Source organism: Rhinoderma darwinii, chromosome 2, assembly GCF_050947455.1.
Source record: "Rhinoderma darwinii isolate aRhiDar2 chromosome 2, aRhiDar2.hap1, whole genome shotgun sequence".
NCBI classification, from domain to species: domain Eukaryota; kingdom Metazoa; phylum Chordata; class Amphibia; order Anura; family Rhinodermatidae; genus Rhinoderma; species Rhinoderma darwinii.
Genome location: NC_134688.1, coordinates 285,916,380 through 285,944,289, shown reverse-complemented (window position 1 = coordinate 285,944,289; position 27,910 = coordinate 285,916,380). Strand labels below are relative to the sequence as shown.

The 27,910-nt window shown below is 41.9% G+C and overlaps 1 protein-coding gene across 1 annotated transcript; it reads right to left on the bottom strand.

Moving 5' to 3' along the window:
* Positions 1-306: 306 nt before the first annotated feature.
* Positions 307-16,585, bottom strand: EDN2 (endothelin 2). The gene is made up of 5 exons (XM_075850560.1): positions 16,543-16,585; positions 14,835-14,982; positions 14,444-14,563; positions 8,843-8,941; positions 307-693 (listed from the first exon to the last, which is right to left on the bottom strand). The coding sequence occupies exons 1-5, from the start codon at positions 16,583-16,585 to the stop codon at positions 588-590; spliced, it is 516 nt and encodes a 171-aa protein (XP_075706675.1). The 3' UTR covers positions 307-587.
* Positions 16,586-27,910: the final 11,325 nt, after the last annotated feature.

Sequence of the window (27,910 nt, the reverse complement as noted above, 5' to 3'; positions counted from 1 at the left end):
TAAAGATTATTTATGAAGATTATATATGCTTAAAATAACTACAAAGTATTTTACAAAGCAAACAGAAAAAAAAGTAAAAACACAAAAAATACAAAAGAACTATTAAAATAACCTAAACTTACAAGAAGAAGCAGTCAGTCATTAGTTTATGCTATGCTAACATCACCCTGATAATGCTGACCACACACTTCATAAAATGTTTATCTGTACTAATGCATGACGACAATGATGCCACGATACATTGAGTGTTTTTGCTTCTTTTATGCTCAATAATACCCAATAATATATCTTTCTTGTCCTCTCTTCTACCCTATTATCCAATGATAAGGATAAAAACTCTATTCAATCAGGAGCTTCCTTCAAATACAGTAGATATTTATTCCTTAGTAGAGATCTTTACAATTTAGGTTTGTATTGCCTTCCTTATCACTGGAAATCTTTGATCTGCTCTTTCCAAATGGCTGAACAGCCTGAGTTGGTCTCCTGTGTGAAGACTCCCTGAGTGGTAGAGATGCCTCTATAGCTAGGTAAGCCTAGCAAGACTCCATCAATCTCTTTCTTCTAGCTTTTCAGTGCCTCTCGCTCTTTTATCTTTTTCTTTTCCACATTGTAGAGTCTGAAGGCAAATTAGAGGTAGTGATTAAGAAGTCTTTTCTGACATATGCAACGTGTGTGTTGAAGGCAGCAACATCCCTGTGGAAGAAGAAGAAATATTATAAAACCCCTGTACATTCTAGAATAGTATTCTATATACAGTGCTGTGGAAAAGTTTGTTTTTGTTCTATATTTGTATATTTGTCACACTTGAATGTTTCAGATCATCAAACTACTTTTAATAATAGGCAAAGATAACCCAAGTAAACACAAAATGCTGTTTTTAAAATATGATTTCATTAATTGAAGTCAATATTCTGTTCGGCCCTACCTAGCCCTATGGGAAAAATAATAATTGCCCCCTTAGCTACCATATTAACCAGTTAACCAAATTCAATTCACAATTGCTTCATTCACTAGCCACCCCCAGGCAGGATTACTGCCAGACCTGTTGAATCTAAACATCACTTAAATAGAAGCTGTCTGGTAATGTGGAGCAGGCCAGGAGGTCTCAAAAAGCAGCACATGACGGCACGTTCTAAAGTGATTCAAATACAGATGGCAAACAAAGTCATAGAAATATACCGGTCTGGGGCAGGGTTACAAAGCCATTGGTAAGGCTCTGGGACTCCAGCGATCCACAGTAAGGACCATTATCCACTAATGGAGAATACTTCAAACAGTGGTGAACCTTCCCAGGAGTGGCCGGTCTACCAAAATATCACCAAGAGCGCATCAACGACTCATCCAGGAGGTCACAAACGAACTGCAGGCCTCACTTATCTCAGTTAACCCCTTCACGCACCTGGACGTGTCATTACGTCCGGGTGCGGGGGGGTGATGTTTGGAGCGCTCTGACGCATTGATGCCCCAGAGTAAGCCGGAAGGGACGAAGCCCAGGGTCGGGCGAGTTTGTTTGACGTGCTGCTATTGATTTTATTTGAATCACCAATGTTTTTATTCTTCTATTTTCCTGTAAGTATGGAATAAATCTTGCGTATTGCAAAAAAAAAAAAACAGAGGGTGCTGCACTATTTCTCCTTTTCTTTATTGGAGTCGTAGGATTTTTTTTCTGCCTGGAGCCTGAGCATCGAGACACGGTGTAGAGCTCCGTGGGACTACAAGGATCATAACAACTGCACACAACCTTCTCTGGATTGTGGATTGTCTATTGCTTGTGGACTGAGCAGAACCGTCTATAAGACTACAGGTTGGACTGTGTTTCTCAGTGCTGTTCGAGCGGTGAAAAACTTGATTTACTTTTGTTTTATTTCTAGGTGTTTGGATTTTATCTGACTTTTTGCCTGCTCCAGCCTGAAAAATACTTAGTTAGGCCGGATTCACACAAGCGTGTGCGTTTTGCGCACGCAAAAAAGGCGGCATTTTGCGTGCGCAAAAGGCACTTAACAGCTCCGTGTCATGATCATATGGTGCGCGGCTGCGTGCTTTTCATGCAGCCGCCATCATTATGACACTCTGTTTGTGTGTTTGTAAACAGAAAAGCATGTGGTGCTTTTCTGTTTTCATTCATACTTTTCACTGCTGTTGCGCGAATCACACGCGTCCCACGGAAGTGCTTCCGTGTGGTGGGCGTGATTTTCACGCACCCATTGACTACATCTGGTGTAAATCTAATACCACATTCCACCATAAGAACATCATACCAACAGTCAAACATGTTGGTGGTTGTGTGATGGTAGTGTTATGGTCTTGGGTGGCTTTGCTTCTGCAGGACCTGGATGACTTGTCATAATTGATGGATCCATGAATTCTGCTCTCTATCAGAAAACCCTGAAGGAGAATGTCTGTCCGCCTATCAGTTCATTACCTAAAGCTCAAGCGCAGTTGGGTTTTGCAGCAGGACAATAATATAAAGCACACAAGCAAGGCCATCTCTGAATGGCTCAAAAGAAACAAAATTAAGGTCATGGAGTCGCCGAGTTAACCCCTTCCCTCCGCAGCCAATTTTCGTTTTTTAATTTTAGATTTTTCCTCACCACCTTCCAAAAAGCCATAACTTTTTTATTTTTCCGTCGAAACAGCTGTAGGAGGCTTTGCTTCTTGTGGGACAAGTTGTAGTTTTTCAAGGCACCATTTAATGTACCATATAATGTACTGGGAAAGTTAAAACAAAATTTCTTCGTGGGGTGAAATGGGCAAAAAACAGGGAATTCACCATTGGTTTTTTTTGTTAGTTTTTACTGCGTTCATTGTGTAGTAAAAACTTAATGTTAACTTTATTGTACGGGTTAAATAAAATTACGCCGATACCAAAATTATATATTTTTTTATGTTTTACTACTTTCACAAAGAAAAAACTATTTGTTAAAAAAAAAATGTATTTTGTCGCCACATTCTGAGAGCCATAACTTTTATATTATTCCGTCGATTGAGTGGTATGAGAGCTTATTTTTTGCGGGGAGAGCTGTACTTTTTATTGGTATAACTTTGTGGTACATGCTTTTTATTCACTTTTTATTACATTTCTTTGAAGAGCTAAGGTGCCCAAAAAACTGCAATTCTGGCAATTGTAATTTTTTATTTTTTTTACAGCGTTCACCAATATTGTAATATTTCAGACTTTTATGGATGCAGTGATACCAGTTATGTTAATTTTTATTTTTAAACAATACTTGAGGGGAAAAATGGGAGTTTTTTTTTTACATTTTCAATATATTTTTTTGTACATTTAAGAAAAACTTAAGTCAACTGTTTATAGTCCCTAGGGAACTTGAACCAGCGATCGTTGGTATTGTATTGCAGTATATTGTCTTTCTGACAAGCTTCTATTAAGCCCTGCCGGAAGCAGGACTTAATAAGAGCACAAAGACGGCAGACCTGGGGGCATTCATTAGGCCCCCGGGCTGCCATAACAACCATCAGCACCCCGCAATTGCGTCGCTGGGCTGTCAGCGGGGTCATCCCCTCTTTCTAACGCTTTAAATGCTGCGGTCGCTTTTGACCATGACATCTAAAGGGTTAAACAGGCGGGATCCCGCTCGTTACATTGAAGTGTCGATTGTATCATACAGCTGACATCCAGGGCCGGCCTTTGGGGTGGACAACTTGTGCCATCGCACTGGGCGCATCACTCCAGCAAGTGAAAGGGGGAGCTGCACTGTCTCCCTTCCTGTTTCTTTTGTCTGAAGCACCTGGGCCCAGTGACTCTGCAGCTGCCTTAGGAAGCAGTTACTATTGAACACCATGGCAGAGCAGGGAGGTATCACCCTGCTCTGTCATTTGCTAGGCTATATGATTGGGGGGCACTGCCTACAAGGGGGAGGTGGGGAGGCTTTATGGCACTATCTACAAGGGGGAGGTGGGGCTGTATGGCACTAACTACAAGGGGGATGTATGCATTGGCAGATCATTATGCAGGGTGGTTATGTATGCAGGGCGGTTCGGGAGGCCGCCCGGGGGCCCAAGGCTCTCAGGGCCCCGCGGTGCTAGCGACAGCCACATTCACTTGTATCTGCATCATCAATACTATAGTGCTGTCTAGCACTATATACAAGGGGGAAGCACTGTGTAACACTATATACAAGGGGGGGGGAGTGCTGTGTAGCACTATATACAAGGGGAGCGCTGTTTAGCACTATATACAAGGGGGGGAAGCGCAGTGTAGCACTACATACAAGGGGGAAGCGCGGTGTAGTACTATATACAAGGTGGGAAGCGCTGTGTATCGCTTTATACAAGGGGGAGCACTGGGTTTCTCTATAAACAAGGGGAGAAGCGCTGTGTAGCACTATATACAAGGGGGGAGCGCTGTGTAGCACTATATACAAGGAGGGGGAAGCACTGTGTATCACTATTTACAAGGGGGAGCGCTGTGTACGGCGCTATCTATAGGGGGCTGTGTGTGGCGCTATCTATAGGGGGTCTGTGTGGCGCTATCTACAGGGGTTCTGTGTGTGATATCTACAGGGGGGCTGTGTGTTTAATACTACCTACAGGGGGGTGGGACTATCTACAGGGGGGGTGTGCGTGATGCTATCTACAGGGGGGCTTTGTGTGGCGCTATCTAAAGGGGGGCTGTGTGTATGTGGTGTTTGACAATTATATTCAGGGGCACAGTGTTTGGTACTATTTTATTCAGGGGCGCAGTTGTATGGTGCTATTATATTTAGGGGCACAATATGTGGCATCATGATAATTTTATCTTCATTATAGGTGTGGATGTGGGAAAAGTGGGGAGCCAAAGACATCTGGGTGGCAAATTCTGCAGAAATGGGTCATGGCCGGGAGAAGTCATGATGTCTGGAGCGGATGGAGAAGAAAAGAGGAAAAAAAAAATATACTAGAATCTGAGAAGTCGTCACCTGTGAATCACTAGATTTATAGAGAATCTGCCACTTCTCCTGACATGTTTATTATAGGAAATCCTTGTATTTCACAAAAAGTCTTTGCGCAGTCCAGGACTAATAGACAAATGGGTGCTACCATTACCCTTGTCAGGGGGATGTGTCCCTGCACAGTGTGATACTGTCAGCAATGGTTGGAGACTGTCAGTATGTGGGGGCACAGCCCTGTGACAAGGGGAATCGTAACACCCATTTGTTAATGCTTGCAAAAAAAGGTAGTGTTAACTATGATTTCGACGCGGCAGGGCGACAGTGGAGAAGGGGGGCCCAAGTTTGAGTAACAGCCCAGGGCCTATGGTCTACTTAATCCACCACTGGCTGTATGGCAGAATCTACATGGGGGCTGTATGGCACAATCTACAGGGGGCACTATCTACATAGGGGGCTATGTGTGGCACCCAGGGGAGGGTGGACATTATACTGTGGGGGGCCACTAACGGGGCATTATACAGTGTGGGGGCCACTAAGGGGACATTATACTGTAGGGGCATGACAGGGGGAAATATACTGTGTGGCACTTAGGGGGCATTATACTGTGTGGGCACACTTAGAGGATAAAATACTGTGTCCTTAAAGGGGTTATAATATATTATTATACTGTATGGGGCAGCTATGGGGGCATTATACTGTATTGGTGGCACTAAAAGACATTATACTGTGTGGGGGCAATATACTGTGCAGGGGCACTTAGGGGATATTATACTGTGTGGGGGCACTATAAAAAGCATTATACTGTGTGGGGGCACTAAAATAGGCATTATACTGTGGAGGGGCATTATACTTTTTTATGAAGGGGTGGGGCGCCAAAAGAAAATTTTGCACGGCGCGCCATCTATCCGAAGGCCGGCCCTGCTAACACCCATGTTGTATGGAATACGTCATACGTCGGGAAGGGTTTAAAGACTTGAATTGAGTCCTTTTGAATTTTTTTTGGGCAAAACCATAAACTTCATGCTAGAAGACCCTTTAATGTAGCCGAATTAAAACAATTCTACAAAGAAGAGTAGAACAAAATTCCTCCACAGCGATGTAAAAAACTCATTGCAAGTTATCACAAATGTTTGATTGCAGTTGTTACTGCAAGGGTGGCACAACCAGTTATTAGGTTTAGGACGGCAATTACTTTTTCACATGGGTGATATATGTTTAAAATAAATAATTATTCTCAATCAATGGAATGATCATATAAAAGCTGCAGTTTGTGATTACTCGTGTTGTATCTTATGTTAACCCCTTCCCGACATCTATATAGGGCGGAGGTCAGATGGGAGTATGGAGCGGGCTCACGGGCTGAACCCGCAGCATAGAATGAACATGTCAGCTGTGTGTAACAGTATCAGTTTAACAAGCAGGATTCCACTCGTTTAACCCCTTAGATGCCATGTTCAAAAGTAACCACGGCATCTTAGCAGTTAGAAACAGGGGGATGTGCATTTTAACGCGGGGTGCCGATGGTTGGCATGGCAGCCTGGGGTTTGATGAAGGACCCCAAGTCTGCCATCATTGTCCCATAGAGGGACTAGTCAAAAAAGTTAAATATAGTTAAACAGAGGTTTACTTAATATATAAAAAAAATATATAAATATTAAAAGTAAAAAAATAAACTTTTCCTATTTCGGCCCAAGCACAATTAAAAAAAAATAAATGAACTTAACTGGTATCGCTGCATCTGTAAATTTCCGAACAATATAACATTATTGAACCCACACGGTGAACGCCGTAAAAAACAAAAACACACGTGGGGAAATCGCAGTTTTTGGTCACTTCATCTCCCACGAAAAAATGAAATAAAAAGTGATCAAAAAGCCTCATGTATGCCAAAATGGTATCAATAGAAACTACAGCTCACCCTGCAAAAAAATAATCCCTCACACCGCTCAATCGACGACAAAAAAAGTTATGGCTCTCAGAATATGGCCACAAAACATCGCGGACAAAATTTGGAACCGCCGTAATTGGATTGACCCACAGAACAAAGTTATCATGCCGTTCTTACAACATGATGAATGTCGTAAAAACAAAACCCCCAAAATAGAAGAATCGCTGGTTTGTTTTTTTTTTTTCATTCCATCCCACAATTACATTTTTTACAGTTTCCCACTAAATTATATGGTAAAATAAATGGTGCCGTGAAAATCTACAGCTTGTCCTACAAAAAGCAAGCCCTCATAAACGGAAAAATTAAAAAAAAAGTTATGCCGTTTGGAAGGTGGGGAGGAAAAAACTAAAGTCAAAATCCGAGAAATGGCTGCGGCAAGAAGGGGTTAAAATTAGTTGGCTGATCTGAAACATTCAAATTAGCATAAATAGAAAAAAAATGGTGAGGGGCAAATGCCTTTTCACAGCACTGTAGACATGGATATACAGTGTGTATATATATATATATATATATATATATATATATATATATATATATATCCTTTGGATATACAGTACAAAAGTTGCTTAACTTTCCTCAGTAATACTGAAGTCCTTGAAAGCCACTGCAGAGGAATTCAATTTCATATTTGTTTATACCTCTTATCTATGTAATTTTTATAGAGCAATTTCTGTCCTTCCAGTGCCTATAAACTGGGGAGGAACAGAAGGTAAAAGTTAAGATTTAGGTGAGGCCACATGAGTAAACAGAAGCAGGCAGCTGCTTATGTAACTTTCCTTTGCAGTGTTTTCCTCGATTTTGACCATTTTAGAAAGACTTTTATATAAAACTCATAGTACTGAGATGAATATAAGGAACATAACACTGATACAGGGTTTACGTGGCTTAAAGCAGAGGATTAATTTGTACTAAATGTACTGTAAGTGGTAAAGTATTGTAAAGGATGGCGCAACTAATCTTCATCACTTACAGTATATTGCCACGACAACCAATGAGATTTGGCATGAGCCACTTGACTGTTAGCATGAGAAATAATACAACTGCTTTGATTGCCATTTGTAGTATTTCCCATACTGTCCGCCAGGTGGGTCATGCCACTGCAACTTAGTGGTCATGTTGCTGTGGCTAGAACAGGCTTCATCTGCGGCCTAGTAAAGTACAGTCTCCAGAATGACAACATTTACTTAAATAAAACGTTTTGGAAAATGTTGCAGTACATGCTTGTAGTTTTAGGCTGGATTCACACGACCATGTTACGTCCGTAATGGACGGAACGTATTTCGGCCGCTAATCCCGGACCGAACACACTGCAGGGAGCCGGGCTCCTAGCGTCATAGTTATGTACGATGCTAGGAGTCCCTGCCTCGTGCAGGACAACTGTCCCGTACTGTAATCATGTTTTCAGTATGGGACAGTAGTTCCATGGAGAGGCAGGGACTCCTAGCGTCGTACATAACTATGATGCTAGGAGCACGGCTCCCTGCACTGTGTTCGGTCCGGGACTTCCGGCCGAAATACATTCCGTCCATTACGGACGTAACATGGTCGTGTGAATCCAGTCTAAGGCTGAATTTTCAGTTTAACCCTGGAATTACATGTTATAGGGAATTGCTATTAAAAGATGTTCTCCATGGCATGCCACCTCTGTATGAATCTCATAGGAGACATCCTCGGTATTAGGAGGCATGGAGTGTCTCTATGCAGACAGTTGTGTGGTTCCTTGCAGTCTGTTAGTCACAGATTTCTGACTAGTGAGTCTCTCTAATATATATTCTGCAAAGTATGAATGTCCCAAGACTTTCACGTGCCAAAGAAGTTTCCTTGCTATCGTATATAATTCTGAACTTTACCAGTCAAGTTTGATAGGATTGTATGGCTACACATTTATTACTTTTACACAGATAAGCAGATGTTGTTTCTTATGTTATAAGGTAGGTGTTTTACATTCTGATCTAAATTCCAATTCAGTGAATGGTTGTAATAACCATCTTGAACTTCATCTTACCGGAGAACACGCAAAAGACGAACTTGAGACTTCATGTTTAGGAAGTTGTTTACTGGAATTATTTCCTGAGTTGAACTTGATTTACGATCAGCATTGGCCCTAAAAAAATACAAGTAATTTAGTCAGTCTTATCACTAGCTAAATAAGAAAGAAATAAACGGTAAATAATATAAAATGCATCATCTGCTATTATGACAGTATATTTTAGTCTGGGACATGGTAGTTGTGGTCAAGCTTCACATTGATTTGCTTGTACTATTCAAGGACAGGGTTAAATGCACTTTTTTTTTATTGCTTTATTACATGAACTTTATTGGAGCAATATAAGATGGCTGGCATTCTGGTCCCTTTTCACTGACGCCATCGAGGCAAAAAAGATGGATGCTTACCAATTACAGAGCATAAAATGTGTCATGTTTTTTTTTTCTTTTGTAATTGAGTGAAATAAATTCTACATCCATCCTAAAGAACTATCAGGGCACATTCAGACGTGGCGGAATTGCTGTTGAGTTCCGCTGCGGACAGTCCACAGTGGAATTCTGCAGCAGCCGTTTTTTACATTTGTTTCTATACATTTTTTGGAAACTTAGTTCAGACATTCCGGAAAATAACTGTGCGGAATTTAGGCTGCGGTGCAGAATTTCCCCTCTGCAGCATGCTCATTAGCGGAATTTTACTGCGGATTTCAACCTTTGCAATGCAAAAACTGAAATCTGTGGCAAGTCCGCTGTGATATCTGCAACGTCTGAATTACCTGTCACATATGCAAATGTTGGTGCAGATTCGTTGCGTAATTCCCCCGAATCTGCACCAACATTTGCAGCGGAAAAATTCCACCACGTCTGAACATGGCCTCACAGGGAGCCATTCACCAGAACATGTCCTTATGCAAAGGGCTTGTTCTCTTGACACATTCCTTTTATTTTGCTTTTCCCTGATTTTATGTTCTGACTTCCAGTAATGCAGACACTGTGGAAGACTTTGGGTATTTTTCATTCCTCTATATATCCGCTAATCTTAATATCTTTTCCGCAAATCAGCCTCAGTCTTAATGAAGAATGTTCTGTAAAAAGCTGCTTATGTTGAAAGAACTTTGGAATGGGGCAAGCAGGGTAGGAACTTATTTCAGTCTTTTAGATAAATAGAAATACTGTGTAAGGAATAAAAATATTTAGGCCACTGCCAGTAATCACAACCACCATTGCCATTAGGACAACTATAATTGGCCAATGGATTTAATTTTTTGTGGTCAATGGCAGTAAAATTATTAAAATAAAAAAAAGTAATAAAATATCAAAACCAGAAACAAAAACGTCTTCAAAACATAAGCCACGTTTAAATAAAGCTGCATGCAGTACACAACTTTAAGTTAGCAAACGGAGTTTGCCGTTTGCAACCTGAATATAACAGTCCACTCAAAGAAATATAAAAGCAAAAGACTAACTAGCCAAGTTCTTTAGACCTAGAGCTTTGGTGTCTAAAACATTCACTATGTAGTAGCTTAGTTTCTCTAAGTTGCGTGACTAATCTTCATGTCACTAGGCAAATATAAGTAAGGCTATCCTCACACTTGTGGTTATTTTTGGGAACGGGTTAAACAAAGGTGATGTAATGGAACATAGATGATATTTCTATTAATTTCCCATCAGTTTCTGCTCAGTTTTCTTCTCTTTCATGATTTGCTTATGAAAGTAATTATCTGCTTGTCATCCATTTCTGATCCATCTTTCTTAAATAACCCTGAAATCCACCTCCCGTTCTGTAAGTCTGTTGGGTGATTTTTCCAGTTTCCTGTGAAAAACATAGATCAGAAACTAATGGGAAAGTGATTGCTATCTGATGTCATCAGTATCCCAGCCCTTCCAATACAATTTTATAGGGTCTGTCATTGGCATAGGAGTATGAAACCAGATCAGAAATGCAGCATGCTGTCCTTTTTTTTTAGATCTTAAAATATAAATAAACAGATCTGGTGGAGAAGTTACTGATTTACAGTCAAAACACATTTTGAAATCCCACTGAAATAAAGTAACCGTACTAACTACTATATACATATCCCAAATTCTTTATTTTGCTTAAAAACAAGATCTGTCAAGAACATACATAGTATAGAGCAGGGGTCTCAAGCACGCGGCCCGCGGGCCGCATGCGGCCTCTGGGGCTGTCATCTGCGGCCCGCGGGACACAGAGCCGCTAGACTCTGGAATTCCCTGACATCGCTGTCCACATATGAACAGCGATGTCTGGGGCTTCCCCAGAGCCGGAGTCCCGTGCAGAGCGCTAGTATCGGCTCTGCTCCGGGACTCTGTGGAATTCCCTGACATCGCTGTCCATATATGGACAGTGTGTCACGGTCTTCCACAGAGCGGAGTCCCGAGCAGAGCGCTAGTACAGGCTCTGCTCCGGGTCTCTGTGGAATTCCCTGACATCGCTGTCCATATATGGACAGTGTGTCAGGGTCTTCTCCAGAGCGGAGTCCCAAGCAGAGTGCTAGTACAGGCTCTGCTCCGGGACTCTGGAATTCCCTGACATCGCTGTCCATATATGGACAGTGTGTCAGGGTCTTCCCCAGAGCGGAGTCCCGGGCAGAGTGCTAGTACAGGCTCTGCTCCGGGACTCTGTGGAATTCCCTGACATCGCGGTCCATATATGTACAGTGTGTCAGGGTCTTCCCCAGAGCGGAGTCCCGAGCAGAGCGCTAGTACAGGCTCTGCTCCGGGACTCTGTGGAATTCCCCAGAGCAGGAGTCCCAGTGATGTCAGGAGCACAGTTGGAGTCCCAGGAAGAGCCTACTAGAGCTCTGCCCGGGACTCCAGCTCTGGGGTTGCCCCTGACATCTCTGTCCATATGAGAAGCCCCTGACATCACTGTGGCAGCATCTGCGGAGGGCACTGTGGTAGCATCTACGGAGGGCACTGTGGCCTCATCTACGGAGGGCACTGTGGCCTCATCTACGGAGGGCACTGGGGCAGCATCTACGGAGGGCACTGTGGCACTATCTAAAAAGGGGCTGCCCAATCTTGACGTGTGTCTGCCAAACGCTGCCAACTGAGCCGCCGGATTGCATTTAGCGACACTTAAACTGGAAAACTGGATTGTTGAAATAAGCACGTGGAGAAATATCTCAAATTTTAAACCTAGCGGTATTATTATAGTAATGTAGTATTATTATTGTTATTATAGTAATATAGTAGTTCAAATAAGTAATTTATTAACAATAATTTTGTGTTGTATCAAATTTGAAAGTAATGCGGCCCGTCAACTTCCCATTTTTTCTATATGCGGCCCACTTACCCTGTCGAGTTTGAGACCCCTGGTATAGAGGCAGAATATGCAGCTACTAAGGGATTCATGCAAAAAACAGGCCAAGCTCAAATTATACCCACCCGCCTTTACAATGGGTTGTGGGGACCTGCACAGGGCTCCCGTATCCAAAAGCATAGAGGTGTTAGCAAACAAGTTAGGGGGAAATGGCGAGAGGATCATGCCGTCTCTTTCTCCTAAATGGGACAGCGTGGGGGAAGGGGGCAGCCAGTGTCAAGCTGTGATGGGATGGGGGCTTTATGATGCCATGAACAAGCAGGGAACTGCATTTTGATTTTTTAATCAGTCCGTATGTAAATTCAAGGCACACACTACAGCTATATAGAACATATGAACAAATGTTAAAAAAATATATATAATTTTTTTATTGCACGAGAATCTCTATTGTTATCATTGCAGACACAGGTGATATCATCAGTAGGGACTGATTTTTTATATTATAGCCCAAAAAAATTAAGAAACAAAACAAGTGATCTGCCCTGATGTCAGGACTTAATTGACCCTATTGTGACTGGGGCCTTTGAAAGAGACTCAGGGCCTCTGATGGATCAGTCAAACCCTGTGCAGGATAATGGAGATGGGACACCACAAGTATGGTCACCCTACATAGATAACAGGGACGGGACCCACTTAATAGTGAAACTAATCTGATATTTATGACATTATAAAAGTCTTTCATGACTAAACTCCTTTAAGACTGAATGACTAAATATGCAAACATTTGTATCAGTGGTGGATACAGACTGCTGATGGTCCCTGTGCAAGACCAGTATATGGGCCCCTTGCTCCTCAACATCGGATTATAAATCATCCCTTTATGTCTCTTTCACAATCTATGAGTACTTCTTAGCCATAAAATTCATCATGTCAGGCATTTACATGCAATCTAATAGACAGAAGAAGACTGATTTAAAGTGACAGTGGGCCCCCTTACCTACTTGGCCCCAGTGCAGCGGTTCAGGTTGCACCAATGTTATGTCCACCCTAGATTTATATAATACCCTCTAAAATCTGCTACTTTCTTGCCCTTTACACACAGATGGATAATATTTGGCACTTACTATGCAACAGACAAAGACAAAATACAAGGTAATCTAATTTTTCTGTAAGTACTTCTGAAAACAGAATATTTATTATAGGATATAAAGATAAATATTGTAATGACTTCAATGTTAAACACACTTACAGCAAGTGCGCTTTTCCATATGAATATATATTATTTTAGTATTATTTAATACATACGGTAGTACTATGAAATGATATAACGTTGTTGTCTTCCATATTATTTCTCTGTAGATATTTTATTAGTTGTATAACAAATTTTGACGCCAAATAAAACAATTATATATTTAATATTTTTTAATCATTATTTTTTTTTATTTTTATTTTTTTTTAAGAGAAGCAACTTGAAAGCAAAAGTGTTCATAAGTTACATAAAAATAGATTCACTTTCTGTTCTGATATATTTAAGAGATTATGACATTTCATCAATTCATTTCTACATTACCCCATACCCGGTGTGTACAGCTAAAGCATTGTAACATTTCACACAGGTCAGAGTACAAATTGCCTAGCTGCTATTCATCCTTTCCATTGTTTTATGTATTTTCATTACATTCAAATTTTTAAAGGAGTAGTTCACTTTGTATAACCCCTTTTTGGTAAAAGGGTACCAAGATCATAAAATGATTGCCGGATGTCCCCAGTGATCACCTGTAATCTGTGGGGGGACCTAACAGCAAAAGTTCAACTCCCCTGCAGTGACATCACTAAAATCAATGCACTTCACCAGTCACCTATATGAATTCTTATTATACTAGCCCCACATGTTGCAAGCTTTGTAGTGGCAAATGTTAACATGCAAATATAAATGTTCACTATAAATACCTGGGAGCAAGAAAAAAACCGAACTATTCATATGTGTGCTGCATGAAATAAACTGTTATATAATCCTGTAGTGACACAGTAACACGGGTAGAAGGTATTTATGATCAAGTTAAGAAATCTCATTTAACATTAACATATGGAGACTATTACAGGGAAACTGCTTACACAGTATTTTCATTGAATTCTATACACCAACATTAACAATACCCTAAACTAAAGCCGAAGGAACCAAATCAATAATTGGCCTGTACAAAGTAGACGGAAAAAGAAATGTTTAAAAGAATATACTGTATTTGCTGAATAACCTCATAGTTCTTCAGCTCCCCCTGACAAGGTTTAATCACAATCACATCACGCAAGCAGATGTATAACAGGCGTCATCTCACTTACCGTGATGTCTTCTGGCAGAAACTGTTACAGGTTCTGTCCTTTACGTCCCCACATTGACATCGTGCAGACGCTCTCTTCCTACGCCTTCTTGGGCTCCCTAGGCCATAAGGAAGCATTTGGCTATGAGAATAGGTAAAACAGATAACAAATTGTTTAGGACTTTTGCATTTATATAACACACACATTATATATATATATATATATATATATATATATATATATATATATATATATATATATAATCGCCTTGCAAAGCAGGAGACTGAACTGAGTACATATAGGACAAAGAATAAGCAACTGCCTGCAGTATTTGTTGCATAATATATCTAATCCAGGTCACAGTCTACACTCTTTATTACCATCACAGTTTACAATATTGAATTGTACTCACCTTCCTGTGTTTACCCAAATAATATCCAGGTGACAAAAATATATACACTCCTTGTCCATCCAGTTATTACAGGAACATCTCTTAATTCGCGCATGACTGTTTGGTGGGACAGTGGAAGAGATCTCTGGTAATGATATGGTGGCAGTAACTAGAAAAAGAAAGTTATTATTATTTAAAGACGAGTCTTTCGAACGTTCTAAACACAATGACAATTCACAGTGACATAAGCCTGGATAGTCCTATCTATACGCCATGTACAGAGCACTAAGTGGCCACAGACGTGTCGATCAGTGATCATATGAAGGTGTATTTAACGGCTCAGAAAATGTTCAGAACCTGCATTATTACTACAATTAACATTATCCCTGTATGCCATTCTCGCCACATCACAGTCGCTCCCTACATTAGAGTGGCATGTTATTTGATTTCATTGGAAAATGTCAAATAAAAATCTGTTTGACAAGGGCCAATATAGAAATGTATTTATCAAGACAAAGAAGAGCTTTTATGTAGGTACCAAATTCAGTCTTCCCTTTATAGGGACCTCAATAATAAGGTATAGCTTACATTGTATATAACATAAGCAACACTAAATGTATTTTAGAATAGGACACATGGGTAGACTATGTGCATGAGAGTCCTTATCAGTGGCAATAATATAAAGCTATATATACTACTCCCTGCAATGAGTTTGGCAGAGTGCTATATGTTACTGTACCCCTGGTCTTAATACTATCATTATAGGTATATAAAACCCCAGTGATGTATTCTAATCCATTACACTTTACATCAGCAACAGGTCATTGTTTTGAGGCATTTGTCCTATGCAGTTTAGGTGTATTTGCAGACTTAACCCTGGCAGGGATGCTGCGCTGCCAGACTTGGGTAAACTGTGCATTCCAGAAACCTGATACATCCAGGATTTACATATAGGGAGCGGAGGAATAGCGAAGTTCAGCTCTCTGTGGTGTCATGATCCATACACTGAATAGTCTATACTCAGAAAGCTGTAAACATGAAAGCTGGGGCAACATGCTGCAGACTCAGCACCAAAGATAAAGTACAATGCATGGCAATGGGAATTCCAAAATATTATTCACATATTATGTGTATTGAAAGTATCTTCACAGAAAGTACATTAACTAAAGGGAATATATATATATATATATATATATATATTCAATTGCTTGAAAATATCATATTCTCCCATTAATTCACAACAATCCACGACCTTCATAGTAATGTGAGTTATCAGTCGTGCCCCCAGATCAGACCAACATAAAGAAAAAACTTCAATAAAATGTATTGCTGATTTATAAGATTTGAATCTGATCTTTTGTTACATGCTGCTCAATATTGGTCTTACTGTGTGAACAGTCATCACATCTATGGCCAATCTCCCTGGTATCATTTGCTTAAATCCTTAGTAGCATAAGTGTAGGGAAAGTCATGCACCCGGCAGCAGGGAAAACTCCACATGCCATGCTGTACCTATGGCACCTACTCACTTGGTATACAGCATAGAGCTCCCACAATGCTACGGGGAGAGCACTGCGATCCTTCACTGACTATAGGAAGGACTATTATACAGTAACACTACATGTAAAGTCCATCTCTCTGCTCTTCACCAGCCACGTTGTTCTGCTGCCCCTTCGTCCCGCTGTACACAGTCACCCTGACCATACCACCGGAGGTGCCAGTGACTCACCTGCCACAGCGAGGCACATGGCTACACTGCCGGCTCCCAGCATCTCGGCTGTCACCCAGGTGTTAATACCTGCCCGGATCCCAGCGCTTAAATAATCGCCGGGACGTCCACGCCCCTCCATTGTGGACCAGGTGAGCGACAAGTTACTGCCTACTGCCAGTGCCAGCCTCTTACAAGACATCCCTGCCTGTTCTGGGGAAATCTGCGCCTTATCGTCAATGGTTTTAAGATAGCGTTCTTCTAACGAGCTTAACCCCTGCAGTGACCTTGAATCAAGTATCCAAGTATATATGTCTATTGCAATCCTGATAGATAGATAGATAGATAGATAGATAGATAGATAGATAGATAGATAGATAGATAGATAGATAGATAGATAGATAGATAGATAGATAGATGATAGATAGATAGATAGATAGATAGATAGATAGATAGATAGATAGATAGATAGATAGATAGATAGATAGATAGATAGATAGATAGATAGATAGAATAGATACTAGATGCAAAGATAATGATAAAAAAACATATTAGATATATAGACAGATAGATAGATAGATAGATAGATAGATAGATAGATAGATAGATAGATAGATAGATAGATAGATAGATAGATAGATAGATAGATGATAGCGTGCGTGCGTGCGGGCGTATCTTATTAAGTGTGGATCCCTGTATTTTATCAGAGATTCAGATAATACAGTAATTGTGCATTTTGACAGAGTGGTGTATGGAAAATGTTATCCAATATGCTAGATCAGGGGTCTCAAACTCGGACGGGTAAGTGGGCCACATAGAGAAAAAAATTGAAGTTGACGGGCCGCATTACTTTCAAATTTGATACATTACAAAATTATTAATTAATTAGTTATTTGAACTACTATAGTAATACTACATTACTATAATAATAGCGCTAGGTTTAAACTTATCGGAAATTTGCGAGAGTTCTCCACGTGCTTATTTCAACAATTCACTTTTACAGTTAAACTGTCGCTAAATGGCAGCGTTTGGCAGACACGCAAATGTCAAAATTAGGCAGCCCCTTTTTAGACCATGCCACAGTGCCCCTTGTAGATGCTTCCACAGTGCCCCCTGTAGATGCTGCCGCAGTGCCCCCTGTAGATGCTGCAGCAGTGCCCCCTGTAGATGCTGCCGCAGTGCCCCCTGTAGATGCTGCCACAGTGCCCCCTGTAGATGCTGCCACAGTGCCCCCTGTAGATGCTGCCACAGTGCCCCCTGTAGATGGTGCCACAGTGCCCCCTGTATATGGTGCCACAGTGCCCCCTGTAGATGGTGCCACAGTGCCCCCTGTAGATGGTGCCACAGTGCCTCCCCTAGGAGTGGAATCCCCAGCCAGTGCGTTGCCGACGCTTGGCCAGGGATTCCTCGGCTGGAGGAGCCCCTGATGTCACTGTTCATACACAGTGACGTCAGGAGATCCTCCTGGACCGGAATGTGATGTCAGTGGCAACCCCAGAGCCGGTCTCCCAGAGCGGAGCACACTAGTATAGGCTCTGCTCCGGAACTCTGGGGAAGCAACTGACATCAGTGTCCATATATGGACAGTGATGTCAGTGGCTTGCCCAGAGCTGGAGTCCCGGAGCAGAGCCGCTTCTAGCACCCTGCCTGGGATTCCAGCTCTGCTCCTGACATCATTGTTCATATATGGACAGAGATGTCAGGGGCAACCCCAGAGCTGGAGTCCCAGGCAGAGCGCTACTAGCGCTACTACTGGGACTCCAGCTGTTTTCCTGACATCACTGTCCAGTTCTGGGGAAGCCCTAGACATCGCTGTCCATATGTGGACAGCGATGTCAGGGGATTCCAGAGTCCCGGAGCAGAGCCTATGCTAGCGCTCTGCCCGAGACTCTGCTCTGGGGAAGACCCTGACATCACGTGTCCATTCATGGACAGGGATGTCAGGGTATTCCACAGAGTCCCGGAGCAGAGCCTATGCTAGCGTCTCTGCCCGAGACTCCTCTCTGGGGAAGACCCTGACAAAACTGTCCATATATGGACAGCGATGTCAGGGAATTCCACAGAGTCCCAGAGCGGAGCCCATACTAGCGCTCTGCCCGGGACTCCGCTCTGGGGAAGACCCTGACAAAACTGTCCATATATGGACAGCGATGTCAGGGATTTCCACAGAGTCTCGGAGCAGAGCCGATACTAGCGCTCTGCCCGGGACTCCACTCTGGGGAAGACCCTGACAAAACTGTCCATATATGGACAGTGATGTCAGGGAATTCCACAGAGTCCCGGTGCAGAACCTATGCTAGAGCTCTGCTTGGGACTCCGCTCTGGGGAAGACCCTGACATCGCGTGTCCATTCATGGACAGCGATGTCAGGGATTTCACAGAGTCCCAGAGCAAAGGCGATATTAGCGGCTCTGTGTCCCGCGGGCCGCAGATGACAGCCTCAGGGGCCGCGTGCGGCCCGCGGGCCGCGTGCTTGAGACCCCTGTGCTAGATACTACAGAAATTCTAAAAAGTTTACAGGGAATAGAATATGATCAGGAACACTTACTATCCCTCCTGGTCAGAGAAGAAATTGTGGCAAGTATAATATAGATAGACAAAGAGAGATAGTAAAAAGATCAGCCTCCTGCCACCAGTGGGACCCCTTCTCCTGTGAGCCTAACGCACCCCCTGCAACTTCAGCTCAGTCCATAAAAGAAGTGCAGTGGCACACCCAAAAGGGTTTACAGTTGCCCAAAAACCCCCCCTGTGACCAGAGCCCCACTATCCCCCTTATTCAGGGACGCCATCACATACAATGGGACTCAATTGTATCTACGTCCTTAGGATGTGGATGGAATTGACAGCGCTGGTGAGGCTATTCCCTTCACTGCCATTCTGTGCTTTTCTGTGACGTCATTGCACCACCTGCATTTTCCACTGGAGCAGGCCTAGTCAGAAGAGACCAGGTCTGCATTACTGAAGAAGAGGACAGTGAATGACAGGTGAATCTGGCATTATCTACTGTGGCATTATCTACATAGGCACTGTAGCATTATCTATGGGGGGCACTGTGACACTATCTAAATGGGCAGTATGTGGTACTATCTACATGAGGCACTGTAAGTGGCACTATCTACATGGGCACTATCTACATTGGCACTTTGGCATTATCTACAGGGGCACTGTGACACTATTTACAGGGTCTACTGTGGCATTAGCTACAGGAAGCACCGTGGTGCTATCTACAGGGAGAACTGTGGCACTATCTACAGGAGGCAGTGTGGAGTTATCTACATGGGCAGTGTGGCACTACTTACATGGGCACGGTGTGGGGCACTATCGACATGAGCACTGTGGCCCTATTTATGCTGGTTTTTACGCTACAAATAGTGGTCAGCCCATATCCAATAGTCTAGCCCTTTATATTAGAGCTTGTAATATAAAGAGTTAGGCTAGTGGATACGTGCAAACCAATACACATAGCGTAAAAAATAGAGGGCAGCGGGAGCATGGTGAAAATAACTTGGTTTAAAAAGTATGCATGTGGAAACTCCACTTTAAAAAACTTGCATCTGCTCCTGGAAGGAGGCCTGCTGGTGGCAGCATGCTAAATCTTTATTTTTATTTATTTGGAGCAAATGAGGCGTTATTTGTGTATGGAGCCACTAGTACTGTATGTGTACTGTAATGTCTCCTTTAGCTGTATGTGGCCACTAAAGGAGACATTATTAGTGTATGGGGCCACTAAAGAGGCATTATTACTGTATGGGGCCACTAAATGAGGCATTATTACTGTATGAAGTCAGTAAAGGAGGCATTACTACTGTATAGGGCCACTAAATGAGTCATTATTACTATATGGTGGCACTAAAGGAGGCATTAATACTATTTCAGGCCACTAAAGCTGGCATTATTAATGTATGGGGCCACTAAAGGAGACACTGTTGCTGCATGGGGGCACAAATGGGGCACGATTACTGAGACAGCTTATTTACTGTATGGGGACACAAGAGGCATTAATATTGTGTGGAGGCACATAGGGGGTATGGTTGCATAGGAGGCACTTGTATTATTTTGAGCACCTAGATATCATTATTACCATCTGAAGCACTGTGAATAGCGAGTTTGTTTAGAGGGTGGGGTATAAGTGGGAGGATGCTGGAGAAGCGAGGAACCAACATGTCTGTGTATTAATTCTTCAGACATGAGTCGTGGCTGGAAGAAGTCGTCATAGCGGTCTGGGCCAGATGGAGAAGAAAAGGGAAAGTAAATGACTCTATTTAGAGAAGATGTCACCTATGAGTCACTGGATATAACTGTACTTTAATCACTTATATGGCTGTAGAGGGCCAGGTTTAGGACTTGTATCTACCATTACATGGTCACTGTTTGGTGATATTGATCTTTGAACAGCGGTTTTTATTCACTAGCAGTCTGGTAATATTCAGTCATCATGTGGTTATGGTGTGGCGGTATTATTTGGACCTTGTATATTGGTAATATTTCTCTTCGTATATTAAGTTGTGTTCAGTAACAGTATGCAGTCTCTGTATGGTGGAAATATTTGGTCCTAGTATAGTGGATAGTGGTAATTTTTAATAACTGTACATGTATATAGATAATTTTTTTTTGTGTGTGTGTGAGAGGGGGGACACATGCTTTGGGGCTTCCAACACTCCAGGACACTCTAGAAATCAGCTCTGCAACTTTCTGCACCTGTCTTCTGAATTAACTGCGTTGTTGATACAGTAATTCAGCATTTGGGACCCCACTTTGTCTAAAACCGGCCCTGTCTGGGTGTGGACGTGCACAGTAGCTATATGCACGCGCTCGTCGGTTAGATGACACTACAGACACTAATCCACCGTGTCATGGATTAGCTGTCCCGCGCAGTGGCAAATGTAGGACGCCATGAATGGCATCATGGTTTCTGGAATATAGGGTTCCTCAAATGGTGAGTTAAAGTTTTTGATATACCACAGCTGCATATCATCTAATATACATATTGGGGAGGTAATAATTAATATGAGAAGTGGGGTACATAATTTGTAATACATGAGAAGATTTAACACATATTTATTGTAACACATGATTTTGTTGGCTTTTAATATTTCAATGCACCTTTTGCACTTTATATTGACTGAATAATTTTTTTCATCAAATATGTAATGAAATGAGATGATAGCACTAATAAGCACTTGTGTACTATATATACCTTCTTAAAACACATGTTGTATTGCTTGAGAAAGGCCACAGTGAGTGAGGCTGAAATGTTGCAGAGGTGAATAACGTCCATTTTTATGTTTCACTAAATTGCCGGGGTGCTTCCATTTTTGTGTTCTAGAGCTTGCACCCGAAAGTTCTGAACACGGTGCTTCTGGTCTATATATATATATATATATATATATATATATATATATATATATATATATATATATATATACCTATATATACCTATATATATATATATATATATATATATATACAGTACTGTGGAAAGGTTTTAGGCGCTTGTGGAAAAATGCTGCAAAGTAAGAATGCTTTAAGAAATAGAAGTGTTATTTTTTTTTTTGGTCAATTAACCTGGAAAGCTAGTGCTTCCATACGAAAAATGGTGGACACCGCCTCAGAAGCTGAGTTGGTGCTACCATCCCCGGGTGTCGGCTGTATGTTACAGCTGACACGCTGGGGTAATGGCGGGGACCGAAGTTTGCTCAGATCCCTGCCATTAACCCATTAAATTCAGCGGTCAATCGAGATTGCTGCATTTAAGGGGTTTGCAACTCATCGGCACCCCAGCAATGAAATTGCCGGGGTGTCGGTGGCTGCAAAGGCAACCGGAGATCTAACACTAGCCTCCCGGTATGCCTAGTATGGTAGCCTTACAGGCCCCGCCCTGAGGCTTCCGTAGCCGTTAGGTACTAAGCCGGTATCATCAGTGGTGGATGTCAGCTGTATGTTACAGCTGACATCCTTTTGTAATGGCAGAAACCGGAGCTAGCTCCTATTCCTGCCATTAACCCCTTAGATGCAGCGATCGAAACCGGTCGGTGCATCTTAGAGGTTGATAGCAGATCGGCAGCCCTGCCATGCAATCAGGGCTTTCGATACTGCTATGGCAACAGGAAGCCTAACAATGGCCTCCTGCTCTGCCATTACGGAAGCCGATTAGGCCCCGCCGGGAGGCGAAGCCTAATCGGCTTGCTCTCAGTGAATGACTGACAGATCTAATACATTTCACTACATAGGTAATGCAATGTATTAGAAAAAAACAATCCGAAAGTCGGACCTTCAAGTCCCCTAGTGGGACTAAAGAAAGGTGGAAAAAAAAGTTGTCAATTAAAGTTTCAAGTAATAAATTAAACCACAATCGCCCTTTTTCCCTTTTCAAGTCCTTTATTATTTAAGAAAATAAATCATACACATTTGGTATCGCCACGTCTGTAACGTACTGAACTATAAAAAATATTATATCTGGTGAACGGCGTAAATAAAAACGTAAAAAACAATGCCAGAATTTCATTTTTTTGCCCTACAGAAATTTAAATAAAAAGTGATCAAAAAGTCGCATGTATCCAAAAATGGAACCTATAAAAACTATAGCTCGTCCTGCAAAAAACAAGCCCTTATATAGCTCCGTCGATGAAAAAATAAAAATGTTATGGTTCTCACAATATGGCGACAGAAAAAAGACATTCTGTTTACAAAAGAAATTTTATTGTGCAAAAAGTTGTAAAATATAAAGAAAATGCTAGAAATTAGGTATCGCCGGAATCATACTGGCCCGCAGAATAAAGTTAACATGTAATTTATAATGCATGGTGAATGCTGTATAAAAAAAACTAAAAAAAAAACTATGCCAGAATTGCTGTTTTTTAGTCAATTGCCTCCCAAAAAATAGGATAAAAAGTGATCAACAAGTCGCATGAACGGGGGCGGAGACTGACCGCTACAAGAGATGGACGCTTGAGTCTGCAGATCAGTCGTGGCAGTGCAAGTAGCAACCTTCTTAGCTAATTATTTGCAGAAAAGATGGTGAAGACCGGTAAAGACAAAGGTGGTGACTTACCGGGCACCCCCAGATAGGGGAAAAACCAAGCTGATCTTCTGAAATACTGGAATAAGAGGAATGCTCATTCTCCCGCCAGAGCACTTAAGATGGCGGCGGACGCCTTGGTAGCTACTGATACGGTGGAGGAATCTGATGCAGAGAGTTTAGCTGACTAACATGAAGCTGCCTCGGCATAGATCACCAAGTCTTTCCTCAGAAAAACCCTATTACAGGCAATGCACCCTGTCCTATCGGAACTTGCGGATATTAAGACCGAAGTGAAGCAGATTGGTCACAGGGTCGAGACTTTGGAAACCTCGTGCTCTGAGGTAATTCACTTCGCTGACACATTGGCAGCCCAGATTGATCATCATACTGACGATTCTAATAAAGCACTGATCCTCATAGAAGATCAGGAGAACCGAAGCCGCAGAAGAAATGTCCGCATTAAGGGATTGTCAGAATCCTGGGCAAATGAGTTGTTGCAAAAAGTGGCTAGCGAACTTTTTGCTGACCTCCTGGGTCTGGATAGAGCGTCTACCAATGTGATTGAGCGAATTCACAGATCCTTACGGCCTAAACCCAGACCTAATGATATATATATGTGGACACCTCGAAGATCTTACAAGCTGCTCGGGAGAAGAAAGTAGTGTCCTACGGAGAGGAAGAACTTACCTTCTTCCAAGATATTGCTCCGTCGACCCTCGCAAAGAGGCGTTCCATGAGACCGTTCTTGGATTTACTCAGGTCCCACAATTTGCAATATTCCTGGCTTTACACCTTTGGATTATCGGTGTTGAAGAATGGGAAGCGAGTGAACATCCACACGCCAGCGGATTTGGAGGTGGCTTGGCCCATTTTGAATCTACCCCCTATTGCTGTCCCTAAATGGATGCCAGCTCAGATGAGGGACACTCGTCCGCCACTCACTGCTTCTGCACCATGGCAATCTGTGATGAAGACACGATCACTGAAAGTGAAGAGAATGCAGGCTACCCTGCAGCCAGAGGTCCCCTGAGAGACTTAGCTATATTTTGCATGTTATTTGATATTGTCATTATAGTTCTGGACCTCAGGGATACGCTTTACGGTACCTGCTTTTTACCTGAACCGTGCGTTCTAAGGGTTCTTTGGCTTTCATGTGTTTTCATGTGTTTCCATATGATGCTGATTGTGCCTTCTGTATTACATATCCAAGTAGATATTGCTGAGTATCTCTCTGTCCTTATGCTCATATTGTTTACGGTTCTGTCTCTTGTTGATCTGGTCTGTCCTTTACTGTCGGTAAATGATTTCCTTTATTGGGAGGCTTTAGTCTTTTGTCTGTTATACATATATAAGCGATGAGGTGCTCGTGTATTATCGTGCAAGCAGATGTTTAAGCAATGGTTTCCATCATCGTCCTGATCTGGTTGTCTTGCATATGCACTTTTGATCAGGAAACTTCTCTCCTCCCCCCCTCCCCTCCCCGCTCCCATGTTAGCAGTGGAGTCATAGTCATCGTTTAGTATTTACACCTACTTTTTTCTATTTGTATTTTCCTTCCTTCCTTATCTCCCCCCCCCCCCCCTCCCTCCCTTCTTTTCTATTCTGACTGAATAGTTTCTTGTCCCTTGGGTCTCTACTTATACATTGCCCTACGAACTCAATAATACAAAGGGCAGATGTCACTGTTGCCACTTTTAATGTTAAGGGGATGAATGCACCTCAGAAAAGACATCATGTTTTCTTGCTTATGAAACAAATGAAGACGCAGATAACCTTTTTACAAGAAACTCATTTCAAAGCTTCTAAGATTCCTCAGATCCCCAGAAGTTACTCATCTAGTTGGTATCATAGTTGTCATCCCACCCCTGCGTCCAAGGGAGTTACTACTGTGGTTCATGACTCTATACCTTTCCAATTGAGACAGCGACACACTGCTTCAGAGGGAAGGGTTCTCTTTTTGAAAGGAAATATTGCTTCTGCTACTTACACTTTGGCCAATATATATGCGCCAAACACTCACCAGATTTCTTGGCTGTTGAAAGTGTTAGATGAATTAAAACTTTTTGTAGAAGGCCAAATTATTCTGGGGGGTGACATTAATGTGGTTTTGAATCCCTTTCTTGACTCTTCTTCTAAGAAGCGTTTCACAACGTGACTTACGAAGATTGCATGCTAAACTCCAGGATTTGGGACTTCATGATGTATGGAGATCTAATTTTCCTAATGTCAAGGAGTTTACCTTTTACTCCCCAGTTCATCTCTCATACCAGAGACTGGATTACATTTTTGATTCTAAATCCTTGTTGTCTGATTCTACTAACCCATATAAAGGAAACATCACCATTTCAGACTAGGCTCCCTCCTCGGTCACTGTGTCGCTGTCGTCGCTATCTCCTAGGGAATGGAGGTGGCAATTAAATGAGTCACTCTTAGATAAAGATGGTGATTGTGCTCGCATTAAACAGCACCTTTCAAACTTTTTTGAGATCAGCTCACAAGACAATGACAACTACCCTCTGATATGGGAAATGCACAAAGCATTTATTAGGGTAATTTTGATAGCTTTAGGATCCAGGGTTAAGAAAGACAAACAAAGGGAAGTTGATTCCTTGCTGGCACAAATAGCTTCTTTGGAGCGTATCCACAAGCGATCTACTTCCCTTTTGGATCAGGAGGAATTGTCCCGACTACGGGAATCTCTAAAGAGGTTCTTGAATGCTAAGGCAGCAAAGACGTATCTTTATTTACAACACCGAATATATGCTCATGGTAATAAGGGAGAAAAACTTATGTCGCGTCTCATTAAAAAAGCTAGAGAGCGCTCTCACATAGTCTCAGTTAAGATAAGGGTGGTCTTTTCTCTCCTACAAACGATATAGCAAAGACATTCCAAACTTTTTACTGCAAACTTTATAATTTAGCAGAGTCTGAACCCATGGATTCTAATTTTTGTAAGGAGGAGGCTACTGCTACCTTCCTTGCTTCCCTTAAACTTCCCTCCGTGGATTCGGATTCTGCTGCTAAACTTATAGCGCCGATCACCTCTCAAGAGGTACAAAATATGATAGCTAGTTTCCCATTAGGGAAAAGTCCAGGTCCAGGTGGTCTTCCGTTACTTTAATATAAAAAATTCCAAGACGTCCTTCTTCCTAAACTTACGCAGGTATGCAATGCTTTATTTAGAAGGAGGTTGGTTCCCCAAGTAGACACAAGAAGCACATCTGGCGCTTATCCCTAAAGAAGGGAAGGATCCCCAGATGTGCTGGAGTTATAGACCAATCTCCTTATTGAACTTAGATTTAAAAATTTGGGCCAAGCTCCTTGCCTCCAGGCTGAGACCCTTGATGCCTCTTTTTGTACATAATGAACAATCGGGCTTTGTGGTTGGGTGGGAGGGTAAGAATAACACTGCTAGACATTTTCAGGCTATTAATTTTGCTTCATAAAAGTAACTCTCCTCTTGTTCTACTCAGTATAGATGCCGAGAAGGCTTTTGATAGGGTTGATTGGGCCTTTATGAAAGCTACCCTGGAAAAGTTTAAGCTACCATCGGTTTTTATAGACGCAATTTTTACTTTATATGCACAGCCTCATGCCAGATTGAAAGTTAATGGGTCTCTATCTCCCGCTTTTGAGATCTCAAATGGGACACGACAGGGATGCCCTCTGTCCCCCTCTTTGTTTGTTTGTTTTAGTGGTCGAGACACTTCTTCAATGTGTAAGACAGGCACCAGATGTGAGAGGCATGGAGTTTGGCTCAGTACCGTTACAAGTCACAGCTTTTGCTGACGACCTTTTATTCTTGGTCTCTAACCCCCAGCATGGTGTCCCTGCACTTACAAATATATTGACTCAATATGGGACTGTATCCAACTTTAAAGTGAATTTTGGTAAATCTGAAGTGTTAAATATCACTCTCTCACAGTCTGACATGTTAAAGGTTCAATCCACATCTCCTTTTCTTTGGTCTAGAAACACCATTAAATATTTAGGAATTCGATTATCTAATAAGTGTTCTGATTTATACCATTTAAACTACCCCTCTCTTTTAACAGAAATGACTAAACTTACTAAAGAGTATAATAATTTTCTTCTTTCAAGGTTGGGCAGAAAGAATTTATTAAAAACTTATATTGTACCCAAGATTCTGTATGTACTACAAATGGTTCCTATCGGCCTTCCACAGGCTTTTTTCAGGGGGATTTTTTTCTAAGTTTCTCTGGAATCATAAGAAACCAAGACTTACTCACTCGCTTTTGATAAATAAAAAAAATAGCTGGAGGTGTTGGTCTACCAGACATGCAGTTATACTATCAGGCTATTCAGCTCAATAGATGGATGGAGCTGGTTACGCCTTCTAGAGACCAA

Coding starts and splice junctions, on each gene's coding strand:
- EDN2 (XM_075850560.1), bottom strand. CDS start 16,585: ATGCTGGGAGCCGGCAGTGTAGCCATGTGCCTCGCTGTGGCAG. Junction 8,942..14,443: donor TTCTGCCAGAAGACATCACG/GTAAGTGAGATG, acceptor GTATTTTTTTAG/GGCCAATGCTGATCGTAAAT. Junction 694..8,842: donor CGTCTTTTGCGTGTTCTCCG/GTAAGATGAAGT, acceptor CTTCTTCCACAG/GGATGTTGCTGCCTTCAACA.